This window comes from Phyllobates terribilis, unplaced genomic scaffold (genome assembly GCF_046119375.1).
Source record: "Phyllobates terribilis strain yellow unplaced genomic scaffold, ASM4611937v1 Scaffold_10__3_contigs__length_209671492, whole genome shotgun sequence".
NCBI classification, from domain to species: Eukaryota; Metazoa; Chordata; class Amphibia; order Anura; family Dendrobatidae; genus Phyllobates; species Phyllobates terribilis.
This window is the reverse complement of record NW_027362770.1, coordinates 154539340-154560541: the sequence shown is the minus strand read 5'-3', so window position 1 is coordinate 154560541 and position 21202 is coordinate 154539340. Positions and strand designations below refer to the sequence as shown.

Here is a 21202-nt window from a genome sequence, read left to right as displayed (position 1 = left end):
CCCACAACAACGTAGAAAAAAATAACTTTTTATTCAATTATTTTTAAAATGTGAAGTGAATGTTGTACTCAGTATCTGTAGTCAGCGAATCTGCCGCTGCCGATAACAAAACGCGGCCGCTAGAGGGAGGCGGCCAAAGCCAGCAGGACTGAGCGGTGGAGGGCGGGGCTTTTTGTCAGTCCGTGGGCGTGGTCTCCCTCGTGCAGGTAAGTGCGGCGTCTCGGGCGGTGAAGGTCGCTGGTTCGATTCCTTCCGTGCTGCGTTAGGAGAGGGATATTTTGCCGCTGCCCTTATAGGCTGCAAATGAAGCAGATGATGAATTTATGGTGGAATCTCATTGGTCTTGAGCCATAGGAGCAACAAGGTCATTTAACAGTGAAATTATCACCCATGGTGACACCCCCTCTAAGTGTTAAAATGTGGGGGGTTTTTTAAACCGCTTTTCTTTAATGCTATTTTTTAGGGACCTCCTATAAGTCACTGTCCTCTATTAACCCTAAACACTCAGAACAAGCCCCTAAAACCACCATAACCAGCCAGGTGTGCCCATATTCCCCCCGGAGAAGGGGTCCAACATCTATATAAGCACCTAAACCATCGTATAATGAAATATTCTGCAACATTTTGGGCCCTGGGGCGAAGAAGAGACGGAAAAAAGAAAATAACGGATGGACCCCATCGACTATAATGGGATAAGTCATTTAGACTACAGAGTCTGCATCGGAGCCGAGCCTTAACCATGCGGACAATGTAGACTGACACATTGTAGCAAACCATCATAACAGGAGGGAGATTCGGGCTGATATAGGATCGGATACAATTGTAGCAATCTGTAAACTGAGAAGTATTGGGCCTGTATGGGTTCTCAATCTCAGGAATGTTCCAGTATACTGACAGGTAGCAGAGATCTTGACCGTGGTCCAAAATATAAAGGGGGTTGTCTCCAGGGCCGGTTTTAGACAATGTAGGGCCCTGGGCAATTGCCCATATTTTCTCCACCTAACACCAGCCCTGGTTCCTGAAAAGTAGGACGAGTGTCATGCGAGTACAAAGCGATTTTCCTCACCTAGCATCCGTATGACATCCCTATGCAGTGCATTTTTAACATCTTCTTTTACATACTGTAATTCTCTAGGTAATATAATGCTAGTTTTCTAAGTAATAAATCTTATAAACAGATAGAGATAGATATAGATAGCCGTCAGATATTTTATCCGGCAGTCTTTTTTTGGAATAAATTTAAAAAAAAATAATGGCTTGGTGTCCCCCCTTATTTTTAGTAACCAGCTAAGGGAAGCAGACAGCTGTGAGCTGGTCTTATTAGTCTGGGAAGGGGCCAATATCAACGGACCTTCCCAATCTATTAATGTCACCTTACAGCTGTCTTTGTAGCCTTTACTAGTTATTAAAAAGGTGGGACCCATTAAAAATATGGCGTGAGGTCCCCTCCTATTTATTTTTAATAACCAGTTAAGGGAAAGCAGACAGCTGTGAGCTGGTCTTATTAATCTGGAAAGTGGCCAATATCCATGGACCTTCCCAGTCTATTAATATCACCTCACAGCTGTCTTTGTAGCCTTTACAAGTTATTGAAAAGATGGGACCCATAAAAAAAATGTGGCGTGGGGTCCTCCCCTATTTATTTTTAATAACCAGTTAAGGGAAAGCAGACAGCTGTGAGCTGGTCTTATTAGTTTGGGAAGGGGCCAGTATCCATGGACCTTCACAGTCTATTAATATCACCTTACAGCTGCCTGAGTAGACTTTACTGGTTATTAAAAAGGGGGGACCCAAAAAAAAAAAATGAAGTGGTGTTCCCCCCAATTTTAATAACCAGCAAAGGCTAAGCAGACAGCTACGAGCTAATATTAATTAATAAATATTAATTAAGATTTTATTTGAGTGTGTCCCCTACTCTTTTTATTCCAGACCGGAGACATACCATGAGTTGGCTATTTAGAAAGACGCCGAATCTTGTAACACAGATGTGTCGGACTAGTAAACCACAGAACGTGGACGTCCACTGCAGACTGTTCACCAGAATAAGCTGTGACAGGAGGTGCGGTGTACCGGCTGTACATGCGCTGGCTGTACCGGCTGTTCCGGCTGTACATGCGCTGGCTGTACCGGCTGTTCCGGCTGTACATGCGCTGGCTGTACATAAACCCCCTGCATTCACTATAAAGCACCGACACCGGGAGATCGCACAGAGCTCTTCATTCAAGGCTTTCTCATGCAGTAAATGCTGGAGCCGCCATCATGTCACATCGACCACAAGTAGATTATATTCGGCATCGGCCTCCAAACAGACCGTACCAGGACCGGTGGTCACCAAGAGACCCCTGAAGTCTTCCAGAACCAAGCAGCCGTCCAGATCCAACCTGCCTTTCCTGTCCAAGACTGAGGTGTTGTGCCACATTATTGTTTTTGAGTCTTGCCGTTGTGTACGGGGTTAACTCATATTTGCCAATTGTTCTGGAAAAATGGTGGACTACCAGAAGAGTTGGCAAATCTCCTGAGCACCACAGGTGACTCCTGGTGAGCAGGCATCGGTATGCCCCATCATCAGCTCCTGCGTCCTGGTGCTCCCGGGCACAACCACACACAGGAAGCAGAGGGAAGCTGGGGGTCTGTAATCTAAGGTGGTCTAGTGTGGGATCTGTAAGCAGAGGGGGTCTGGTCTGGGGTCTGTAATGTAATGTGGTGTAGTGTGATATCTATAAGCAGAGGGAGAGGTCTGTAATTGAAGGTGGTCAAATATGGGATCTGTAAAGAGAGAGAGGGGGTCTGGTCTGGGGTCTGTAATTGAAGGTGGTCTAGTTCGGGATCTGTAAACAGAGGGTGTCTGGTCTGGGGTCTGTAATGGAATGTGGTCTAGTGTGGGATCTGTAAATAGAGGGGGTCTGGTCTGGGGTCTGTAATTGAAGGTGGTCTAGTGTGGGATCTGTAAATAGAGGGGGTGTGGTCTAAACAGAGTAGTAGTGTCTGAAGACAGGAAGCAGAGGGGGTCTGTAAACGTGGTGGTCTAGTTTGGGGTTTGGGAACAGAGGGGGTCTAGTGTGGGATATGTAAATAGAGGGGATCTGGTCTTGGGTAGGTAAATATAGGGATGTGATGTGGGGTCTGTAAAAAGTGGGGTGTAGGCTGGCATCTGTATACTGCAGTGGTCTTGTCTCAGGTTTGGACTGGGGTCTATATAAAGAGAGATCCAGTATGGGGTCTTCATCTTTATTTAGCGGGTGCAGTCTGTGGTCTGTATTCATTTTGGGGTGTGCTCATGGGGGTCTCATGTACGGCACTATAATGAGCTCTGTACAGTCTGTTAGTTGTGCCGTGGCATTGTATAGCCGTGGCATCGTACAGCCGTGACATTGTACAGCTGTCATTGTCTAGCCGTGGCATTGTATATCTGTGGCATCGTACAGCCGTGGCATTGTACAGCTGTCACATTGTCTAGCCGTGGCATTGTATAGCAGGCAGTGTTATTTGGCCGGTATATGGTACTGTTATTTGGGTGCCATCCTGTATGATGCTGATTATATGGTGGGACACTGTCTGCGGGGGTCACTGACAGAGGGCACCACACAGGCCATCACTTAGCAGTTTGCCAAGCCAATATGTCATCTTCTGTCTCTGCTCAGATTTGCTATACAGGAGTCTACAGTGGTTGGGTGACTAGCCAGAGCAGCCATATTGGTTGCCCCCCAGCTTTCCCAAAAACATACACTCTGCTAATGTATTCGGTCCTGTAATCCTGACTTCTTCTTTTGTTCCTCCGTGGCTTACACCATGCAGGATCTGATGCAGTGCGTGGCCTTTGCAACAGCTGATGAGTTTCACCTTGGCACCCTGTGCCACGATCTGGCATCGCACGGGTACAACGAGCTGCCGAGCTTGCCCAGGGGTAAATCTTCATTTTATGTTTACCTATTTTACACTTGTACTGGCGGAAACAGCGCCGCAGCTGTCCACAGGTCATGTATGGTATTGCAGCTCAGCTTCATTGAAATAAAAGGGGCTGAGCTGCAATACCACACACAACCAGTAGTCATATGTGGCGCTGTTTTTTGGAAATAAATTTGATGATTAATTACACATTTCAAGCAGTTTTTGGAAGATCTTTGAACGTATTAACTCCCTGAGCTGTAATAATTATATTACTTTTCACCTTTTACAGACGCCTCCAATGTGTTACTGGTCGGAGTGGAGAATGTCTGTAAGGAGCAGGACTCTGGAGTGATATTTTTCTTCAGGTAATACTAGTGATTTATTAGTCCCTCTGATTGATATTAACTTTTCCTCGGGGTTGTAGTCAGAGTTCATAAAATTCTTACAGTTAAAGGGAACCTGTCAGGAGGTTTTATATATGGAAGGACTTGTAGGCGCTTTTCCCCCAATAAAAATGAGACCTTTTTTGTAGAAATCCGATGTGCCAGTCATGAGAAATCTACAGTAGAAGTCATGTACAAATAAGGCTGGAAGAGCACTGAGACCAAGTGCATTGACACGCCCCCAGTGCACTTCCAGCCTTATTTGCATATTACTTCTACTGTAGATTTCTCATGACTGGTGTAACAGGTCTGGGAGGCGGAACCTCTGAGCTACTATACAAGGGGGTGGTCCTTGTAAGGGAGCGGGTGGCGACCAGGCAGGCAGTCACAGCAGGTGACCGGAACAGTCTCTGGAAGAACGGGCAGGAGGTCACGGCAAGTGACCGGGGCAGTCTCTGGATGAACGGGCAGATGGTCACGGCAAGTGACCGGGGCAGTCTCTGGGTAAAGGGTTGGTACGACCTGTGGCGGCTGAAGATAGACGTGAGCTCCCAGGTGAGCAGGCGAGAGTCTCTGGATAAACGGGTGGTCACAGCATGTGACGGCGGAGCCTCCAGGAAGACCAACAGACAGGCGGCAGATGAGCGCTCCCAGGTGAGCGGGCAGAAGTCTCTGGACAGGCGGGTGGTCACCGCACGTGACGGCGGAGCCTCCAGGTAGGCTAGCAGACAGGTAGCAGATGTGCGCTCCCAGGTGAGCGGGCAAGAGTCTCTGGACTGGCAGGTGGTCACAGCACGTGACGGCGGAGCCTCCAGGTAGGCTAGCAGGCAGGTAGCAGATGTGCGCTCCCAGGTGAGCGGGCAAGAGTCTCTGGACTGGCAGGTGGTCACAGCACGTGACGGCGGAGCCTCCAGGTAGGCTAGCAGGCAGGTAGCAGATGTGCGCTCCCAGGTGAGCGGGCAAGCTGGTCCATAGACAGACTGACAGGAGTTGGAAAGCAGACCGTCGGACCTCAGGCTAGCAGGCAGGTAGCAGAATATCAGGCAGGAATAAGACAGCAAGCTGGCAGGTAACTGGCAACGGGACCTGAGGGCTGAAGCAGAGTAGTGAACAGTGCAACAACATTGCTCGGGCACCTCCATTTTGGAGGAGGTGCCTTATATATGGTGAAGTCCTCCGGCCATTGGCCGGGGACTCCTTAGGACGGCGCGCGCGGCCCCTCTAAGAGGGAGGGAGAGCGCGCGCGCGCGCCCTAAGCACAGTGGCCGGGAAGGAGCGCGCGCTGCCAGCAGAGCGGGAGGAGGACGCCGGGCACGGAGCAGAGAGGTGAGGGGAACAGCGTCCCTGCCTAGCAGAGGGCAGGGACGCCGGCACTACAGTACCCCCCCCTTTAGGCCCCCCCTTTTTTAGGCCAGACAGAAATTTAGCTAGGATGAGAGGGGCATGGATGTTCTCCCGGGGCTCCCACGTTCTCTCCTCAGGACCAAACCCCTTCCAATCTACTAGAAAAAAGGTCTTTCCTCTTACCCTTTTGGTGGCAAGAATGTTCTCTACCTCAAACTCGTCCTCAGCAGAAACCGGAGCAGGAGGCGTACCTGTAGACTTGGAAAAAGAGTTAAGTACCACAGGTTTGAGGAGAGACACATGGAAGGAGTTAGGGATCCGTAAGTTGGCCGGGAGTTTCAATTTATAGGCCACCGGGTTGATCTGACTGATGACCTCCAGAGGACCGATGAACCGAGGCCCTAACTTGTAAGAAGGTATCTTGAGTCGGACATATTTAGATGAGAGCCAGACCTTATCTCCAGGACGAAATTGTGGAGGATCCAGGCGTTTTTTGTCTTTCCATCCGTTCGGACGACTGAAGGAGTGCGGATCGGGTACTCTCCCAAATGGAGGAAAATTTGCTAACGAGAGATTCCGCAGCCGGGTTGTCCACAGAGGTGGAGACAGGAAAAGGAATCCGAGGATGCTGACCGAAGACTACAAAAAACGGGGATTTGGAGGAGGATTCGCTCTCGTGATTGTTATAAGAGAACTCGGCCCATGGTAGGAGATCCACCCAGTCTGAATGGTGGGCATTAACGAAGTGCCGGAGGTAACTGGTCAGGTTCTGATTGATCCGCTCCACTTGACCATTGGACTGTGGGTGGTAAGCGGAAGAGAAGTCCAGGGTGACGTCTAGCAGTTTACAAGTGGCTCTCCAGAAGCGTGAGGTGAACTGTACCCCACGATCCGACACGATGTGGAGGGGCAGGCCATGAAGACGAAAGATGTGACGAATAAAGTCTTTAGCTAGCTCGGGTGCAGACGGGAGGCCTGGCAGGGGAACGAAATGCGCCATCTTGGAGAAGCGGTCAGCGACCACCCAAATGACCGTACAACCGGCAGAGACTGGGAGGTCAGTTATAAAGTCCATTGCTATATGCTGCCAGGGGGCAGCAGGTACAGAAAGCGGAAGGAGGCGACCGGCTGGCAGATGTCTCGGAACCTTGTTGCGGGCGCAGGACACACAGGCAGAAACAAAGTCTATTACGTCCTTGTGCAGGGTAGGCCACCAGTAGTGCCGGGTAATAAGCTGGAGGGTCTTTTTCTGACCGGCGTGGCCAGCCAGTTTAGACGAGTGACCCCAGTGAAGGATCTTCTCCCGATTAGGTACTGATACGAACGTCTTTCCGGGAGGGAGACGATTTAGACTCACGGGAGCCACCTGCATTACTCTGGCGGGATCGATGATGTGTTTCGGATCTTCCTCGAGATCAGACACCAGAAAGGATCGAGACAAGGCGTCCGCCTTGACGTTTTTGTCAGCCGGGCGAAAATGAAGAATAAAATCAAAGCGAGCAAAAAACAAGGACCACCGGGCTTGGCGCGGGTTAAGTCTCTGGGCATGCTGGAGGTAAGCCAAGTTCTTGTGGTCAGTGTAAATTATTACCGGGTGAAGAGCCCCCTCGACCAGGTAACGCCACTCCTCCAATGCCAGTTTGATGGCCATTAACTCTCGGTCTCCTATGGAATAATTGCGCTCTGAGGAGGAGAAGAGTTTAGAGAAGAAGCCGCAAGTTACCATCCTCCCGGAAGATGATTTTTGAGTAAGTACCGCTCCGGCTCCAGAGGAGGAGGCGTCAACTTCCAGGAAGAACTGCTTGTTGCCGTCCGGGCGATGCAGCACCGGGGCGGAAGAGAAGGCCTGTTTTAAGGAAAGAAAGGCCTCCTCTGCTTCGGGCGGCCACTCTTTGGGATTAGTACCCTTACGGGTGAGCGCGGAAATTGGGGCAGTCCGGGAAGAGAAGTGTGGTCTGAAGAGGCGGTAGTAGTTGGCGAAGCCCAGGAACCGCTGAATGTCCTTCAACCTCTCCGGTCGAGGCCATTTCTCGATGGCAGACAGTTTCTCTGGATCCATTCGTAGGCCAGTCTGAGAAATAATGTAGCCCAAAAACGGAAGCGAGGTCTGCTCAAAGAGGCACTTCTCGTATTTAGCGAAGAGGTGATTCTGCCTGAGCCTGAGCAGGACCTGACGAACGTCCCTCCGGTGAGTCTGGAGATCCGGAGAGAAGACCAAGATGTCGTCCAGGTACACCACTACGCAGGAGTAGAGAAGGTCCCGGAAGATGTCATTGACCAACTCTTGAAAGACGGCAGGAGCGTTACAGAGACCAAAGGGCATTACCAGATATTCATAGTGGCCGTCCCGGGTGTTGAATGCCGTCTTCCATTCATCCCCCTGACTGATACGAACCAGGTTGTACGCCCCACGGAGGTCCAGTTTGGTGAAGATTCTAGCCCCCCTCAGACGATCAAATAACTCCGGAATGAGCGGAAGGGGGTACTTATTCTTCACCGTGATCTGGTTAAGGCCTCTATAGTCTATACAGGGACGGAGAGAGCCGTCCTTCTTTTTGACGAAAAAGAAGCCTGCTCCCGCCGGGGAGGTAGATTTCCGGATGAATCCCCTGGCCAGATTCTCCTCAATATATTCGGACATCGACCAGGTCTCAGCAGCGGATAATGGATAAATACGCCCACGGGGAGGAGTAGTACCGGGTAACAGGTCGATAGGGCAGTCGTATGGTCTATGAGGGGGTAGTGTCTCTGCCTCCTTTTTATTAAAGACATCAGCATAAGACCAATAAGGAATCGGAAGTCCAGGTAGATTAGCTGGGGTAGGAGAAGGACGGACGGGAACCAGACAGGTCTTATGGCAGTCCTGTCCCCAGCGAAGGACTTCTCCGGTCTGCCAGTCAAGCACGGGTGCATGTCTCTGGAGCCAAGGTAGACCTAGCAAGAGGGCGTGAGAGAGTCCAGGCAGAACATGAAAGGAGATACTCTCAGAATGCAGCATTCCCACCTGCAGAGTAATGGATTCGGTGATGAGTTGGATGGGGCGTGGTAAGAGACCCCCATCCACGGCAGCAACAGACAAGGGTACAGCCAGAGGTTTGGTGGGGATGCGGTATTTCTCTACCAGGGACTGTGAAATAAGATTCCCGGCTGCTCCAGAGTCAAGTTGGGCTAGTTCGAAATAACGGTTCTCCCCGCAGACGATTGAGACTGACAGCAGCAGAGATGGAGAGGATTTATTCTTGTCTAGGTCGACCTCTCTGAGCGAACCTAGACACAGGCGTTTCCCGACCTCTCCGGGCAGGCACGGATCCGGTGCTCCTTACTGCCACAGTAGAAGCAGCTCCCCTCGGCACGGCGTAAGTCCTGACGGGTTTTGACCATCTTGGTCTGGTCGACCTGCATAGGCTCAGGAGAGTGTACCTGGGGAGAGACGGAGGGAGTGACGGGTTTCTGAAAAGTAGGAGCTAGACGTGGAAACCTCCTCTCACGGGTGACCTCTTTGGCACGCTCCTGGAACCGTAGGTCAATCCGGGTGGCAAGAGTTATTAGGTCATCGAGAGTGGTAGGAATGTCCCGACCGGCAAGTTCATCTTTAATACGGCCGGACAGACCCTCCCAGAAGACGGATACCAGAGCGTCGTTATCCCAGGCCAGCTCCGAGGCAAGGGTACGGAACTGTATGGCATATTGGCCCACGGTGAGACTTCCCTGACGGAGGCGTAGCAGTGATGATGCGGATGAGGTCTTCCGTCCGGGTTCGTCGAAGACTTTCCGGAAAGCCGTGAGAAAGGCAGGCAAGTCGGACACCAGGGGGTCTCCTCTCTCCCATAGAGGATTTAGCCAGGCCAGGGCCTCCCCGGTGAGATGGGACATGATGAAGGCAATTTTGGCCCGGTCGGAGTTAAACTGGTGGGACAGGAGTTCAAAGTGCAGGGTGCACTGATTTATGAAGCCCCGAGCCTGGGCGGAGTCGCCTCCGAAGCGAGGAGGTGCAGAAAGCCGGGGTCCGGGGTAGGATACCATGGTATTAGTGGGCAGCGGAGCTACCGGATTGCGAGTCATGGCACTGGCGGAGGTTGCTGGCGGAGCAGTCAGAGTGTCCAGGCGAGAATTGACATTCCGCAGGTGACCCAGGATGGACTCCTGTTGGGACCTCTGACGGGACAGTTCATGACACAGGTCCGAGAGCGAGGGAGCTTGGGTGCCACCGGGTTCCATGGCCCGAGCAAACTGTAACGGGTCTGGGAGGCGGAACCTCTGAGCTACTATACAAGGGGGCGGTCCTTGTAAGGGAGCGGGTGGCGACCAGGCAGGCAGTCACAGCAGGTGACCGGAACAGTCTCTGGAAGAACGGGCAGGAGGTCACGGCAAGTGACCGGGGCAGTCTCTGGATGAACGGGCAGATGGTCACGGCAAGTGACCGGGGCAGTCTCTGGGTAAAGGATTGGTACGACCTGTGGCGGCTGATGGTAGACGTGAGCTCCCAGGTGAGCAGGCGAGAGTCTCTGGATAAACGGGTGGTCACAGCATGTGACGGCGAAGCCTCCAGGAAGACCAACAGACAGGCGGCAGATGAGCGCTCCCAGGTGAGCGGGCAGAAGTCTCTGGACAGGCGGGTGGTCACCGCACGTGACGGCGGAGCCTCCAGGTAGGCTAGCAGGCAGGTAGCAGATGTGCGCTCCCAGGTGAGCGGGCAAGCTGGTCCATAGACAGACTGACAGGAGTTGGAAAGCAGACCGTCGGACCTCAGGCTAGCAGGCAGGTAGCAGAATATCAGGCAGGAATAAGACAGCAAGCTGGCAGGAATCTGGCAACGGGACCTGAGGGCTGAAGCAGAGTAGTGAACAGTGCAACAACATTGCTCGGGCACCTCCATTTTGGAGGAGGTGCCTTATATATGGTGAAGTCCTCCGGCCATTGGCCGGGGACTCCTTAGGACGGCGCGCGCGGCTCCTTTAAGAGGGAGGGAGAGCGCGCGCGCCCTAAGCACAGTGGCCGGGAAGGAGCGCGCGCTGCCAGCAGAGCGGGAGGAGGACGCCGGGCACGGAGCAGAGAGGTGAGGGGAACAGCGTCCCTGCCTAGCAGAGGGCAGGGACGCCGGCACTACAACTGGCACATCGGATTTCTACAAAAAAAGGTCTAATTTTTCTCGGGAAACCAGCACCTATAAGCCCGTATTTTTATGTTTTACTACTTTTAAAGAATAAAAAAAGATACAACTTTTTCACCACTTTTTGTTCTTTTTTTGGTGGGGGAGGAGGGGAAGTTAACAAAAAAAAAAAAGTAAATTTTGATTTTTTTTTTTCCGGCATTTACTATGTGGGATAAGCAATATGATATTTTTAAAGTTCTGACTTCAATGTGATTTTTTTTTTAATGTACATCTGAATTTTTTGCTGAATGACCTACAGAAAGGTAAAAGACTAAAATAAAAAGAATTTTTGATTTTGCGCAAAATTCTTCAACCTCGTACAACATTTTGACGAATTTGGTGCAAAAAAAAAAAAAAAAGTCAACAAATCGGGCTTTAAAAGTGGTATTCCCATCTCCAAGATCCTATCCCAATATGTAGTAGGCATAATAATAATAATATTATCAAATGCCTCCAATTAGAAATGTAGTATAGTTCTCCTGATTAGCTATGTCACTTACCCCATATGCAGGGCATTGCAGAAGATTAGGTATCCATGGTTATAACCACTCATATAGTGACAGTTAGTTGTAACCATGGATACCTAAGCTACTGCAATGCCTTGCACATGGGGTAAGCAATATAGCTAATCAGAAGAACTATACTACATTTCTAAATGGAGGCATTTTCTGATATTATTATTACACCTACTACATATTGGGATAGGATCTTGGAGGTGGGAATACCCCTTTAAGACTGTTATTTTTTTTTCTTATTTATTAGATTTTGGCGGGAAGGGTTTAAAGATGTGTTTCCGTCTTGTAAAGCGGTTTCGGAATGCTGCAATGGGGATTTTACCTTTTCGGACCTCCACAACTTCTCAGGCCCCTGTATTTTTGGGGATGGTTTGGGGTCCCACAGATCAGACCCTTAGCGATCATAAACTCATGGAGCTACCTAGATTTGCCATTTCCTCTCATACTCACGTTTTGGCCCCTAGGGTCCCTACCGTCCCTTGTTTACTGACAATGCAATGAAGGAGCATTAGAGGACCCCCGTAGCCGGGGTACAAGAAAAAAATTATACCCATTTAATTAAAAAAAAATGTTAATAAACCATTAATTATTATTATTGTTTCCTATCTAATCAAAATGTTTAATAAACCTTTTAATTATTATTATTATTATTTTTTTTTTTACATTTTATATACTATTCTACCAAAAATGTCCCTTTCTCCATACATATTAAATTCGGTATATTAAAGGGGTTGTCCAAAGCAGACAACCCCTTTAACTGTTGCTTTTTTTTATTTTTCTGGATCAGATCAGAACTTGGAGAACTGGTGATTATTTGATTTTCACAAGCAGGTTACCACATTACTTAATGGCAGCCGAGCAAAGTCCTGTCTGTGAATGTGGGCCTGAGGTAACTGATAAATGTCAGGGAGCGTGTGTTTAGGCCAGCGTCCAATGTAGTCTACATTCACAGCCACATTTTTTGGGGGGGAAAAAAGTCAAGAACCTTCAAAATCAATCATTTTCTGTCTCCAGCTCCTGTACAGGCCTGTATGTCTCCATGGTAACAGACTACGACCAAACCCAGTGTAGTCTGTTCCTATGGTGACAACTACGAGAGGTAGATTTAGGCCTTACTAACACATTGGTGCCTTTTTATGTTTTTTTTTTTTGGTGACAATCTATTTTTTGTCATCCGTGCGCCATTGTGGATTTCCCATAGACCCCAGTGGGTAAAAAAACGGACACCACATAAATGTCGTCCATTTTTTGTTTTAATTTTTTTACTTAAATGGATGAGTTCGCCCAACCCCCACCCTCCTCCCAAAACGGACCCGGATAGGACATTTATTCGGACAAACAAAAACACAGGCATGTGAATAGCGCCTTAGCATCTAATGTGCCTGTGCGCGGTCCATGGAGAAAGATGGCGCCCGACACATGCTAGTGTGTGAATGAGGCTTACAAGGAATACGACTGTGAGAACAGACTACAGAAGGCTTTACATGGAATAAGAATGTGAGATCAGACTACAGAAGGCTCTTTTGTAGTCTGTTACCAAGGAAACACATAGCTCTGTATAGGAGGAATGAAAAAAAAAGGCATGTGAATAGCGCCTTAGCATCTAATGTGCCTGTGCGCGGTCCATGGAAAAAGATGGCGCCCGACACATGCTGGTGTGTGAATGAGGCTTACAAGGAATAAGACTGAGATCCGACTACAGATGGCTCTTTTGTAGTCTGTTACCATGGAAACACATAGATCTGTATAGAAAAAATGAATGAAGAAAATGAAAGGGATGAAAATAAAAAAATAAAAAGTTGCAAAGATGGACATATCCTTTAACCTCACCATAGAAACCAAGGCTCCGCCATCTTGTATGTATGTCTGTGTGAATGTGCTGGATTATCAGATGCTGAGTTAAAGGAATTTGCATATATATTGGTAATTGTAACCCTATTCTTTATACAGGGAAGGGGCCGTTGTGTTTTGGAACATAGAAGAAAGAACTGTAAGTAACCTCTTTTTTTTTCTCTTAAAGGGGTTGTCCATGAATAGAGTAAAATGCCATTTTCTGGTCACGTCCGCAGTGAGGAGGAGTGGGAGGTGTAGGACCCCCATTCAAGGGATTGGTGGGGGCCATAATCAGTCATTTATTACCTATGCTGTGGGCAGGTACGAAATGTCCATCATGGGACGACCCCTTTAAATAGGTTGTCCCATTGGGAAATATTCTCGGCTTGTATCAGAGCTCTCGCTATGTACTGACTAGGTCCACGCTTACAAAGCTGACGGCGTCGTTACAGTGTGTCAGTGTTGACACAGCAGCAAATCAATGCAGATCTCTCCGGATTAATAGCTCTAACCTACACTGATACACTGCAACAAACTCTCAGCCGCAGGCTGTTAACCATTAAGCCTTCAATTCAGTAACAGTAAGCGGAGATCTTGAAAGCGGAGAGGGATTGAAACACCAAGCTGATCAGTGGGGGAACCGTGTATCGCCCCACCGTGGATCTGATATCGACGGCCTATCCTAACGATAGCATGGGTCATCAATGGAAAAGTGGTGGACAACCCCTAGAAAAATATATCTTTACGTAGTTTTTTATTTTATTTTTCACTTCACTATCAATATTAAAAAAAAAAAAAAAATAGTTCTATTTTCACACTGGCCACTAGCCATAAGAGAGGGGGAGGAGGTGAGCTGTGACATCACCTGTTGTGAATGGCAGATTCTGTGTTATCTACTGTATATAGAGGTGTTATCAGTCATTGTACAGGAGGAGGAGGAGGAAATCTGTGACATCAGCTATTGTGAATGGTGGATCCTGTGTTATCTACTGTATATAGAGGTGTTATCAGTCATTGCACAGGAGGGGGAGGATGTGAGCTGTGATATCACCTATTATGAATGGTGGATCCTGTGTTATCTACTGTATATAGAGGTGTTATCAGTCATTGTACAGGAGGAGGAGGAGGAAAGCTGTGACATCAGCTATTGTGAATGGTGGATCCTGTGTTATCTACTGTATATAGAGGTGTTATTAGTCATTGTACAGGAGGAGGAGGTGAGCTGTGACATCACCTATTGTGAATGGTGGATCCTGTGTTATCTGCTGTATATAGGTGTTATCAGTCATTGTACAGGAGGAGGAGGTGAGCTGTGACATCACCTATTGTGAATGGTGGATCCTGTGTTATCTACTGTATATAGAGGTGTTATCAGTCATTTTACAGGAGGAGGAGGAGGAAAGCCTTCTACACAAAACAAGAAGTACGAGATTCCTATTAGACCCAGTGTCCAGTGTAAAAATTTCAATTTTATATTTTTTAAATCTAGATAGTAAATTGGAAAATTGAAAAAGCATTATCATTTTATTTTTTAATAGATTTAGCATTGTAAGCTGATGACACATTTGGTGGTGTTGCGGTGACCCCTTCTGTGTGAATGTCTGCTGAGGGTTTTCTAACCTGTACACGTCTTGTGTATTCCCGGATTCCAGATGAAACACGTGATGCAGATCCTGGAGGGCCATGAGATCCAGCCGTACGAGGTGGCGCTGGTCCATTGGGAGAATGAGGAGATAAACTATCATTTTGGGGAGTAAGTTTCATCCCCCGCTGCACGGTAGCCGGCAGGACATGGCCGTATAATGCCGCCATATGGGGTCACTGTGTATCTCTTCTCAGGGGTCACACGAGACTTGTGAAAGGAGAAATAGTGCTGGACCCCCAGCTGGAGGCGGATGAGCTCATTCTAGAGAAGTTTGCTTTCTCCAATGCACTTTGCCTGTCCGGTACGTTCCATCTGATTTAAAGGGATTTTTTTGTGGAACCCTGCACAGAGGCAGGCCAAGAGCGCTGCTCTGCAGGAAAAACGATGTAAGGGACACAGCTGTGCCCCTTCATTCGTGATATGACATCAATTTATGAGCTGGGAATACCCCTTTAAATTAGCGCTTAAAGGGGTATTACATGTCCACTCACTTTGCACATCTGGATGTGAAGGGGGCCGGTGACATCACATCACGCAACCCTGCAGATATCAGGCATCACTCGCCTACCGATGTGGAGTCTGAATACCCCTTTATTGGGTTCGGCAAATGAATACAATCCCTTTCCATCTACCGGCGAGGTTCTGAAGGGTTAAATAGCTAAGATCAGAGTTTTTAATAGGCTCTCTTATAATGGGGTCACTGAGCATAGACTGACAGGGTAAGGTCAGGAGGAACCTACAGGGTTTGTGTCACGGTGTCTCTCGTTATCCCGCAGTGAAACTCGCCATGTGGGAGTCCACGCTGGATACGTTTGTGGAGTCCATCCAATCTATCCCAGAGGTCAGTCACCCATGCGCCCACCCTCCTACCCACTAATGCATGCCACGGGTCTCCATGTAATGAATACCGAGGCCACGGGTCTCTCTATAATGAATACAGAGGCCACGGGTCTCCATATAATGAATACAGAGGCCACGGGTCTCCATGTAATAAATACAGAGGCCACAGGTCTCCATGTAATAAATACAGAGGCCACAGGTCTCCATGTAATAAATACAGAGGCCACAGGTCTCCATGTAATGAATACAGAGGTCACGGGTCTCCATGTAATGAATACAGAGGTCACGGGTCTCCATATAATGAATACAGAGGCCACGGGTCTCCATGTAATGAATACAGAGGCCACGGGTCTCCATATAATGAATACAGAGGCCACGGGTCTCCATGTAATAAATACAGAGGCCACAGGTCTCCATGTAATAAATACAGAGGCCACGGGTCTCCATATAATGAATACAGAGGCCACGGGTCTCCATATAATAAATACAGAGGCCACGGGTCTCCATGTAATGAATACAGAGGCCACGGGTCTCCATATAATGAATACAGAGGCCACGGGTCTCCATGTAATGAATACAGAGGCCACGGGTCTCCATATAATGAATACCGAGGCCACGGGTCTCCATGTAATGAATACAGAGGCCACGGGTCTCCCTGTAATGAATACAGAGGCCACGGGTCTCCCTATAATGAATACAGAGGCCACGGGTCTCCATATAATGAATACAGAGGCCACGGGTCTCCATATAATGAATACAGAGGCCACGGGTCTCCATATAATTAATACAGAGTCCACAGGTCTACCTATAAATTAATACATAGGCCCTGGTTCTCCCTGTAATGAATACAGAGGCCACGTGTCTCCCTATAATGAATATATCATATTATCTATTCATTTCTTCTTTCAGATGCTAAAAGCCAGAAAAAAACTGAAACTGTCTCACGATGACGTCATGCAGAATATCGGGGAGCTGTTTGCGCTAAGGTAAGTGTTGTGAAATGTATTTACAGTATGATAGTGTTATTTATGTGTATTATGTGATGCGTTTAGTTTTAGGCACAGTATTGCGGTGTTATTTATGTGTATTATATGGTGCTTTTAGTTTTGTGTACAGTATTGCAGGGTTATTTTTGTGTATTATATGGTGCTTTTAGTTTTGGGCACAGTATTGCAGGGTTATTTATGTGTATTATATGGTGCTTTTAGTTTTGTGCACAGTATTGCAGCGTTATTTATGTGTATTATATGGTGCTTTTAGTTTTGTGTACAGTATTGCGGTGTTATTTATGTGTATTATATGGTGCTTTTAGTTTTGTGTACAGTATTGCGGTGTTATTTATGTGTATTATATGGTGCTTTCAGTTTTGTGTACAGTATTGCAGGGTTATTTGTGTATTATATGGTGCTTTTAGTTTTGTGTACAGTATTGCAGTGTTCTTTATGTGTATTATATGGTGCTTTTAGTTTTGGGCACAGTATTACGGTGTTATTTTTGTGTATTATATGGTGCTTAGTTTTCTGTACAGTATTGCAGTGTTATTTATGTGTATTATATGGTGCTTTCAGTTTTGTGTACAGTATTGCAGTGTTCTTTATGTGTATTATATGGTGCTTTTAGTTTTGTGTACAGTATTGCGGTGTTATTTATGTGTATTATATGGTGCATTCAGTTTTGTGTACAGTATTGCAGGGTTATTTGTGTATTATATGGTGCTTTTAGTTTTGTGTACAGTATTGCAGGGTTATTTGTGTATTATATGGTGCTTTTAGTTTTGTGTACAGTATTGCGGTGTTATTTATGTGTATTATATGGTGCTTTTAGTTTTGTGTATAGTATTGCGGTGTTATTTATGTGTATTATATGGTGCTTTTAGTTTTGTGTACAGTATTGCGGTGTTATTTATGTGTATTATATGGTGCTTTTAGTTTTGTGTACAGTATTGCGGTGTTATTTATGTGTATTATATGGTGCTTTTAGTTTTGTGTACAGTATTGCGGTGTTATTTATTTGTATTATATGGTGATTTCAGTTTTGTGCACAGTATTGCGGTGTTATGCATATGGCGGCATTAGTAATGTAGCTGTAATCTTATTTTTCAGACATCGCATAAACCTAAGCTCGGACCTCCTCATGACTCCTGATTTCTACTGGGATAGAGAAAATCTTGAGCACCTCTATGATAAAACTTGTCAATTCCTCAGCATTAACCGCAGAGTCAAGGTGCAATTTTATTTAATCCTATACTTAAAAGGACTTGTCCACAGGGTGTCAGATCGGTGAAAGTCCAACAACCCGACGCTCCTATTGATCACCTGTGTGCAGCTCACGTGGCGTCCGGGAGTAAGCAGGGTGACACCACAGCGCCATCACGGTCTAGTGGTCATTCTTCTGTACTGCAGCTCAGCTCTTATTGTAGTGAACGTCATCTGAGCTCCAGCAACAAACAACAGCCACTACACCGTGTACAGAGCTGTGATATTACGGCATCAATCTAATGTGTATGGAGGCCTCCTAGCTTTCCTTGAAGGCAGATAAAGAGAGGATTGGGCATGTTGGTTTTAAGCTGCCCGATCCATTTGTTCTCTGGAAATATAAGCTTCCTCCAGAGTTATGTAGCTGCGGCTTATTCCTCTTAACCATTCACATCCATGGTGAGCGTGCATCCATCTTCCAGCCATACAAGATACACGCGAGTAAGGATTTCTACAGCTCCCATTGAACGCCATAATAAATCTGTCTTCAATAAGCTGCAAAGCTCCCCCTAGTGGCGCAACTTATATCCGCTAAAGGAATTATTTTATCACAGACAAACCCTTAAAAAATGTCGCCCCATTGGGGTATGCAGCTGATTTTGATAAAAGGGTCTCTCAAGGGTGATATCTGGCTCTCCTTTCTCAGTGATATAGGGTGGTCTCCCCACTCTTTCCCTCCATTTGTAATTATAGGGCACATGGTAATATAATTAAAAAAATATTAAATATAATAAAATAATTAGGAATTAATTAATTATATAATTAATAATTATTAAATATAATTAAAAAAATATTTTATTTAAAATATATATTTTTAGGTGATTAATGAAAAGCTGCAGCACTGTACAGAACTGACAGATCTGATGCGAAACCATTTGAATGAGAAACACGGCCTGCGACTGGAGTGGATGATCGTCATACTGATCACCATCGAGGTAAGGGGTCCGAACCGGCAATTACATGGAATATCCAACCCAACTAAGCCCCCACAAAGATTGTCCTATCAGTGGTCCATACACCTCAGACCACATTGCCTCTTGACTCCTTCCATACCCATCCAACCTGGTCGAGCGTTCGGGAAATGAAGGGCTGAGGGGCGTATGTAACTGAGTTATACACTTTAGATGGCCACCCTATGATTTGGGGGAAGGATCAGGCAGTTGGATTTCAGCATGCCGTATTCTTTTGTTCTCTTCTTTTGTACAGAACACTAGATCATGGGTCCCCAGCCTGTGTCTTGTGAGTTTGCAGGCCCCTGATGTTTGGCTTGCAATTGTCTGCCACTCTTAAAGGGGTTGTCCAGGCTTGGGGTACAAGTCTGCTGTCACTCTAGGTCCTGAATCCTCACAGCACATACACTGTGCACTGTCAGGATTCAGCCGGCAGTCATGTGACTGTAAGTATGCGATTTGCCACATTCCAACTAGACATGTATGGCCTCGCTCAATACACGTCTAGTCGGCATGTGACTGTATGTGTGCAAATAGCATACTTTTGGCCGGGCATCCGCCCGCTGTGAGAATTCACAAGTCTGCAGTCAAATAGTCACTGCAAAGCTGTACCCCAAGCCTGGACAACCCCTTTAACTATATCAGTGTCTATAGGGGTAATTATTATTTTTGGGGGGAAACACTCAGGGGGCGTTACTGCTTTATAAGGGGCCAAACTGGACAATATTAATTGTTAAGGAACACTCGGACATTAAAGTAATTTGAGCTGCAGTATCTAGGAGCAGCCACTACATGGTGTAAGGAGCCGTGGTTTTCAGGAACTGCTAAGAGCTGATTGGTGGGGGGGGCCGCCAGCTGTGGGACCCACACCGATTTGATATGACCTATCCTAAAAAAAAAAAAAGTCATCAAAATCGTAATCCCAGACGACCCTTTACGTATTCCTAGATGACCCCTCAATGTCGTCTCTTATCCTCTTTGTTTTTTTTTTTCAGGTGTTATTCGAGCTCGGAAGAGTCATATTCTGACCAACAAATGGCGACGACGAAACCAAAGGGACGACCATGTAATTCGCGCTATGTCGGGGTCCTCTGGAGGGAGAGCTGCACCTCATATGGCGTTAAATAGAAGTTGCTGCCCCTTTAAGAGCGCTGAATATCTGACAACTAACTAAAAGAACTCATTTAGTCCGGCAGTCAAATCAAATCTATTGTTCCCTGTTATCAGCCTATTTTAGACTGGGACCATCAACTACCTCGCAAAAATCGGATTTTCCGGGATCCAAAAAAGTGATTAATATAGATGTGGTCCGGATTATAGTCTCCAAGTAAAGGAAATGGATTTAAAATGGAACCGTCGTTTTAATATTTATTTCATATATCAATAGTACACGTGAAAATAAGAAACGTAATAGATCTTATCAGAGAAATCTGCTTCTTTCTCCTCCTGGACTGAACATTCATTTTCAAAATTCTCAATTTTCAGGTAAAATCTGTATTCAGTGAAGACAGAATGTTACATTACTGACAGTTGGTGCTGATAAAGTTCTATGTAGAAGGGAGGAGCCACATGCTGAACTCCTCCCCATCCTGTCTACATGGGGTGGAGCTACATACCGAACTCATCCACATGGGGAGGAGCTACAGGCTGAACTTCCCATCCTGTCTATGGGGTGGAGCTACATACCGAACTCATCCACATGGGGAGGAGCTACAGGCTGAACTCCTCCCCATACTGTCTATGGGGTGGAGCTACATACCGAACTCCTGTCTACATGGGGAGGAGCTACAGGCTGAACTCCTCCCCATCCTGTCTACATGGGGTGGAGCTACAGGCTGAACTCCTCCCCATCCTGTCTACATGGGGAGGAGCTACAGGCTGAACCCCTCCCCATCCTGTCTACATGGGAAGGAGCTACAGGCTGAACCCCTCCCCATCCTGTCTACATGGGGTGGAGCTACAGGCTGAACTCCTCCCCATCCTGTCTACATGGGGTGGAGCTACAGGCTGAACTCCTCCTCATCCTGTCTACATGGGGTGGAGCTACAGGCTGAACTCCTCCCCCTCCTGTCTGCATAGAATCTTATCAGCACCAACCGTCATCTCCTATCTCAGTAATTTAACAATCTGTCTTCACTGAATACAGATTTTACCCCTGAATTGAGAGTGAAAGATCAGTCCAGGAGGAGAAAGAAGCAGATTTCTCTGATAACATATATTATAAAGTTGCTTATTTTCACGTGTACTATTGATTTGTGAAATAAAAATTAAAACAACGGTTACACTTTAATTCACTGACCGCAAGCAAAGATCATGAAGACGAGAAGGAATTAGAAAGATTTACGTGAAATTGGAAATTCCTTCTAATTATATATATGGTAGAATAATATGTGAGAT

At 46.9% G+C, this 21202-nt stretch overlaps 1 protein-coding gene across 3 annotated transcripts; it reads left to right on the top strand.

Annotated features, from left to right (window-relative positions):
• Positions 1–77: 77 nt before the first annotated feature.
• On the top strand, positions 78–20225 carry RMND1 (required for meiotic nuclear division 1 homolog). Of its 3 annotated transcripts, XM_073649965.1 has the most exons (13): positions 78–206; positions 1930–2127; positions 2161–2405; positions 3796–3904; positions 4178–4253; positions 13233–13272; positions 14768–14868; positions 14955–15061; positions 15537–15601; positions 16510–16586; positions 17703–17823; positions 18674–18790; positions 19801–20223. In XM_073649965.1, exons 2-13 carry the CDS (start codon positions 1944–1946, stop codon positions 19831–19833), a joined length of 1275 nt encoding a protein of 424 aa, XP_073506066.1. In that variant the 5' UTR covers positions 78–206; positions 1930–1943; the 3' UTR covers positions 19834–20223. The 3 variants fall into 3 exon arrangements, with proteins under 3 accessions (XP_073506066.1, XP_073506065.1, XP_073506067.1); XM_073649964.1 differs by having other exon boundaries at positions 1930–2405; XM_073649966.1 differs by lacking the exons at positions 14768–14868; positions 14955–15061; positions 15537–15601 and having other exon boundaries at positions 1930–2405; positions 19801–20225.
• Positions 20226–21202: the final 977 nt, after the last annotated feature.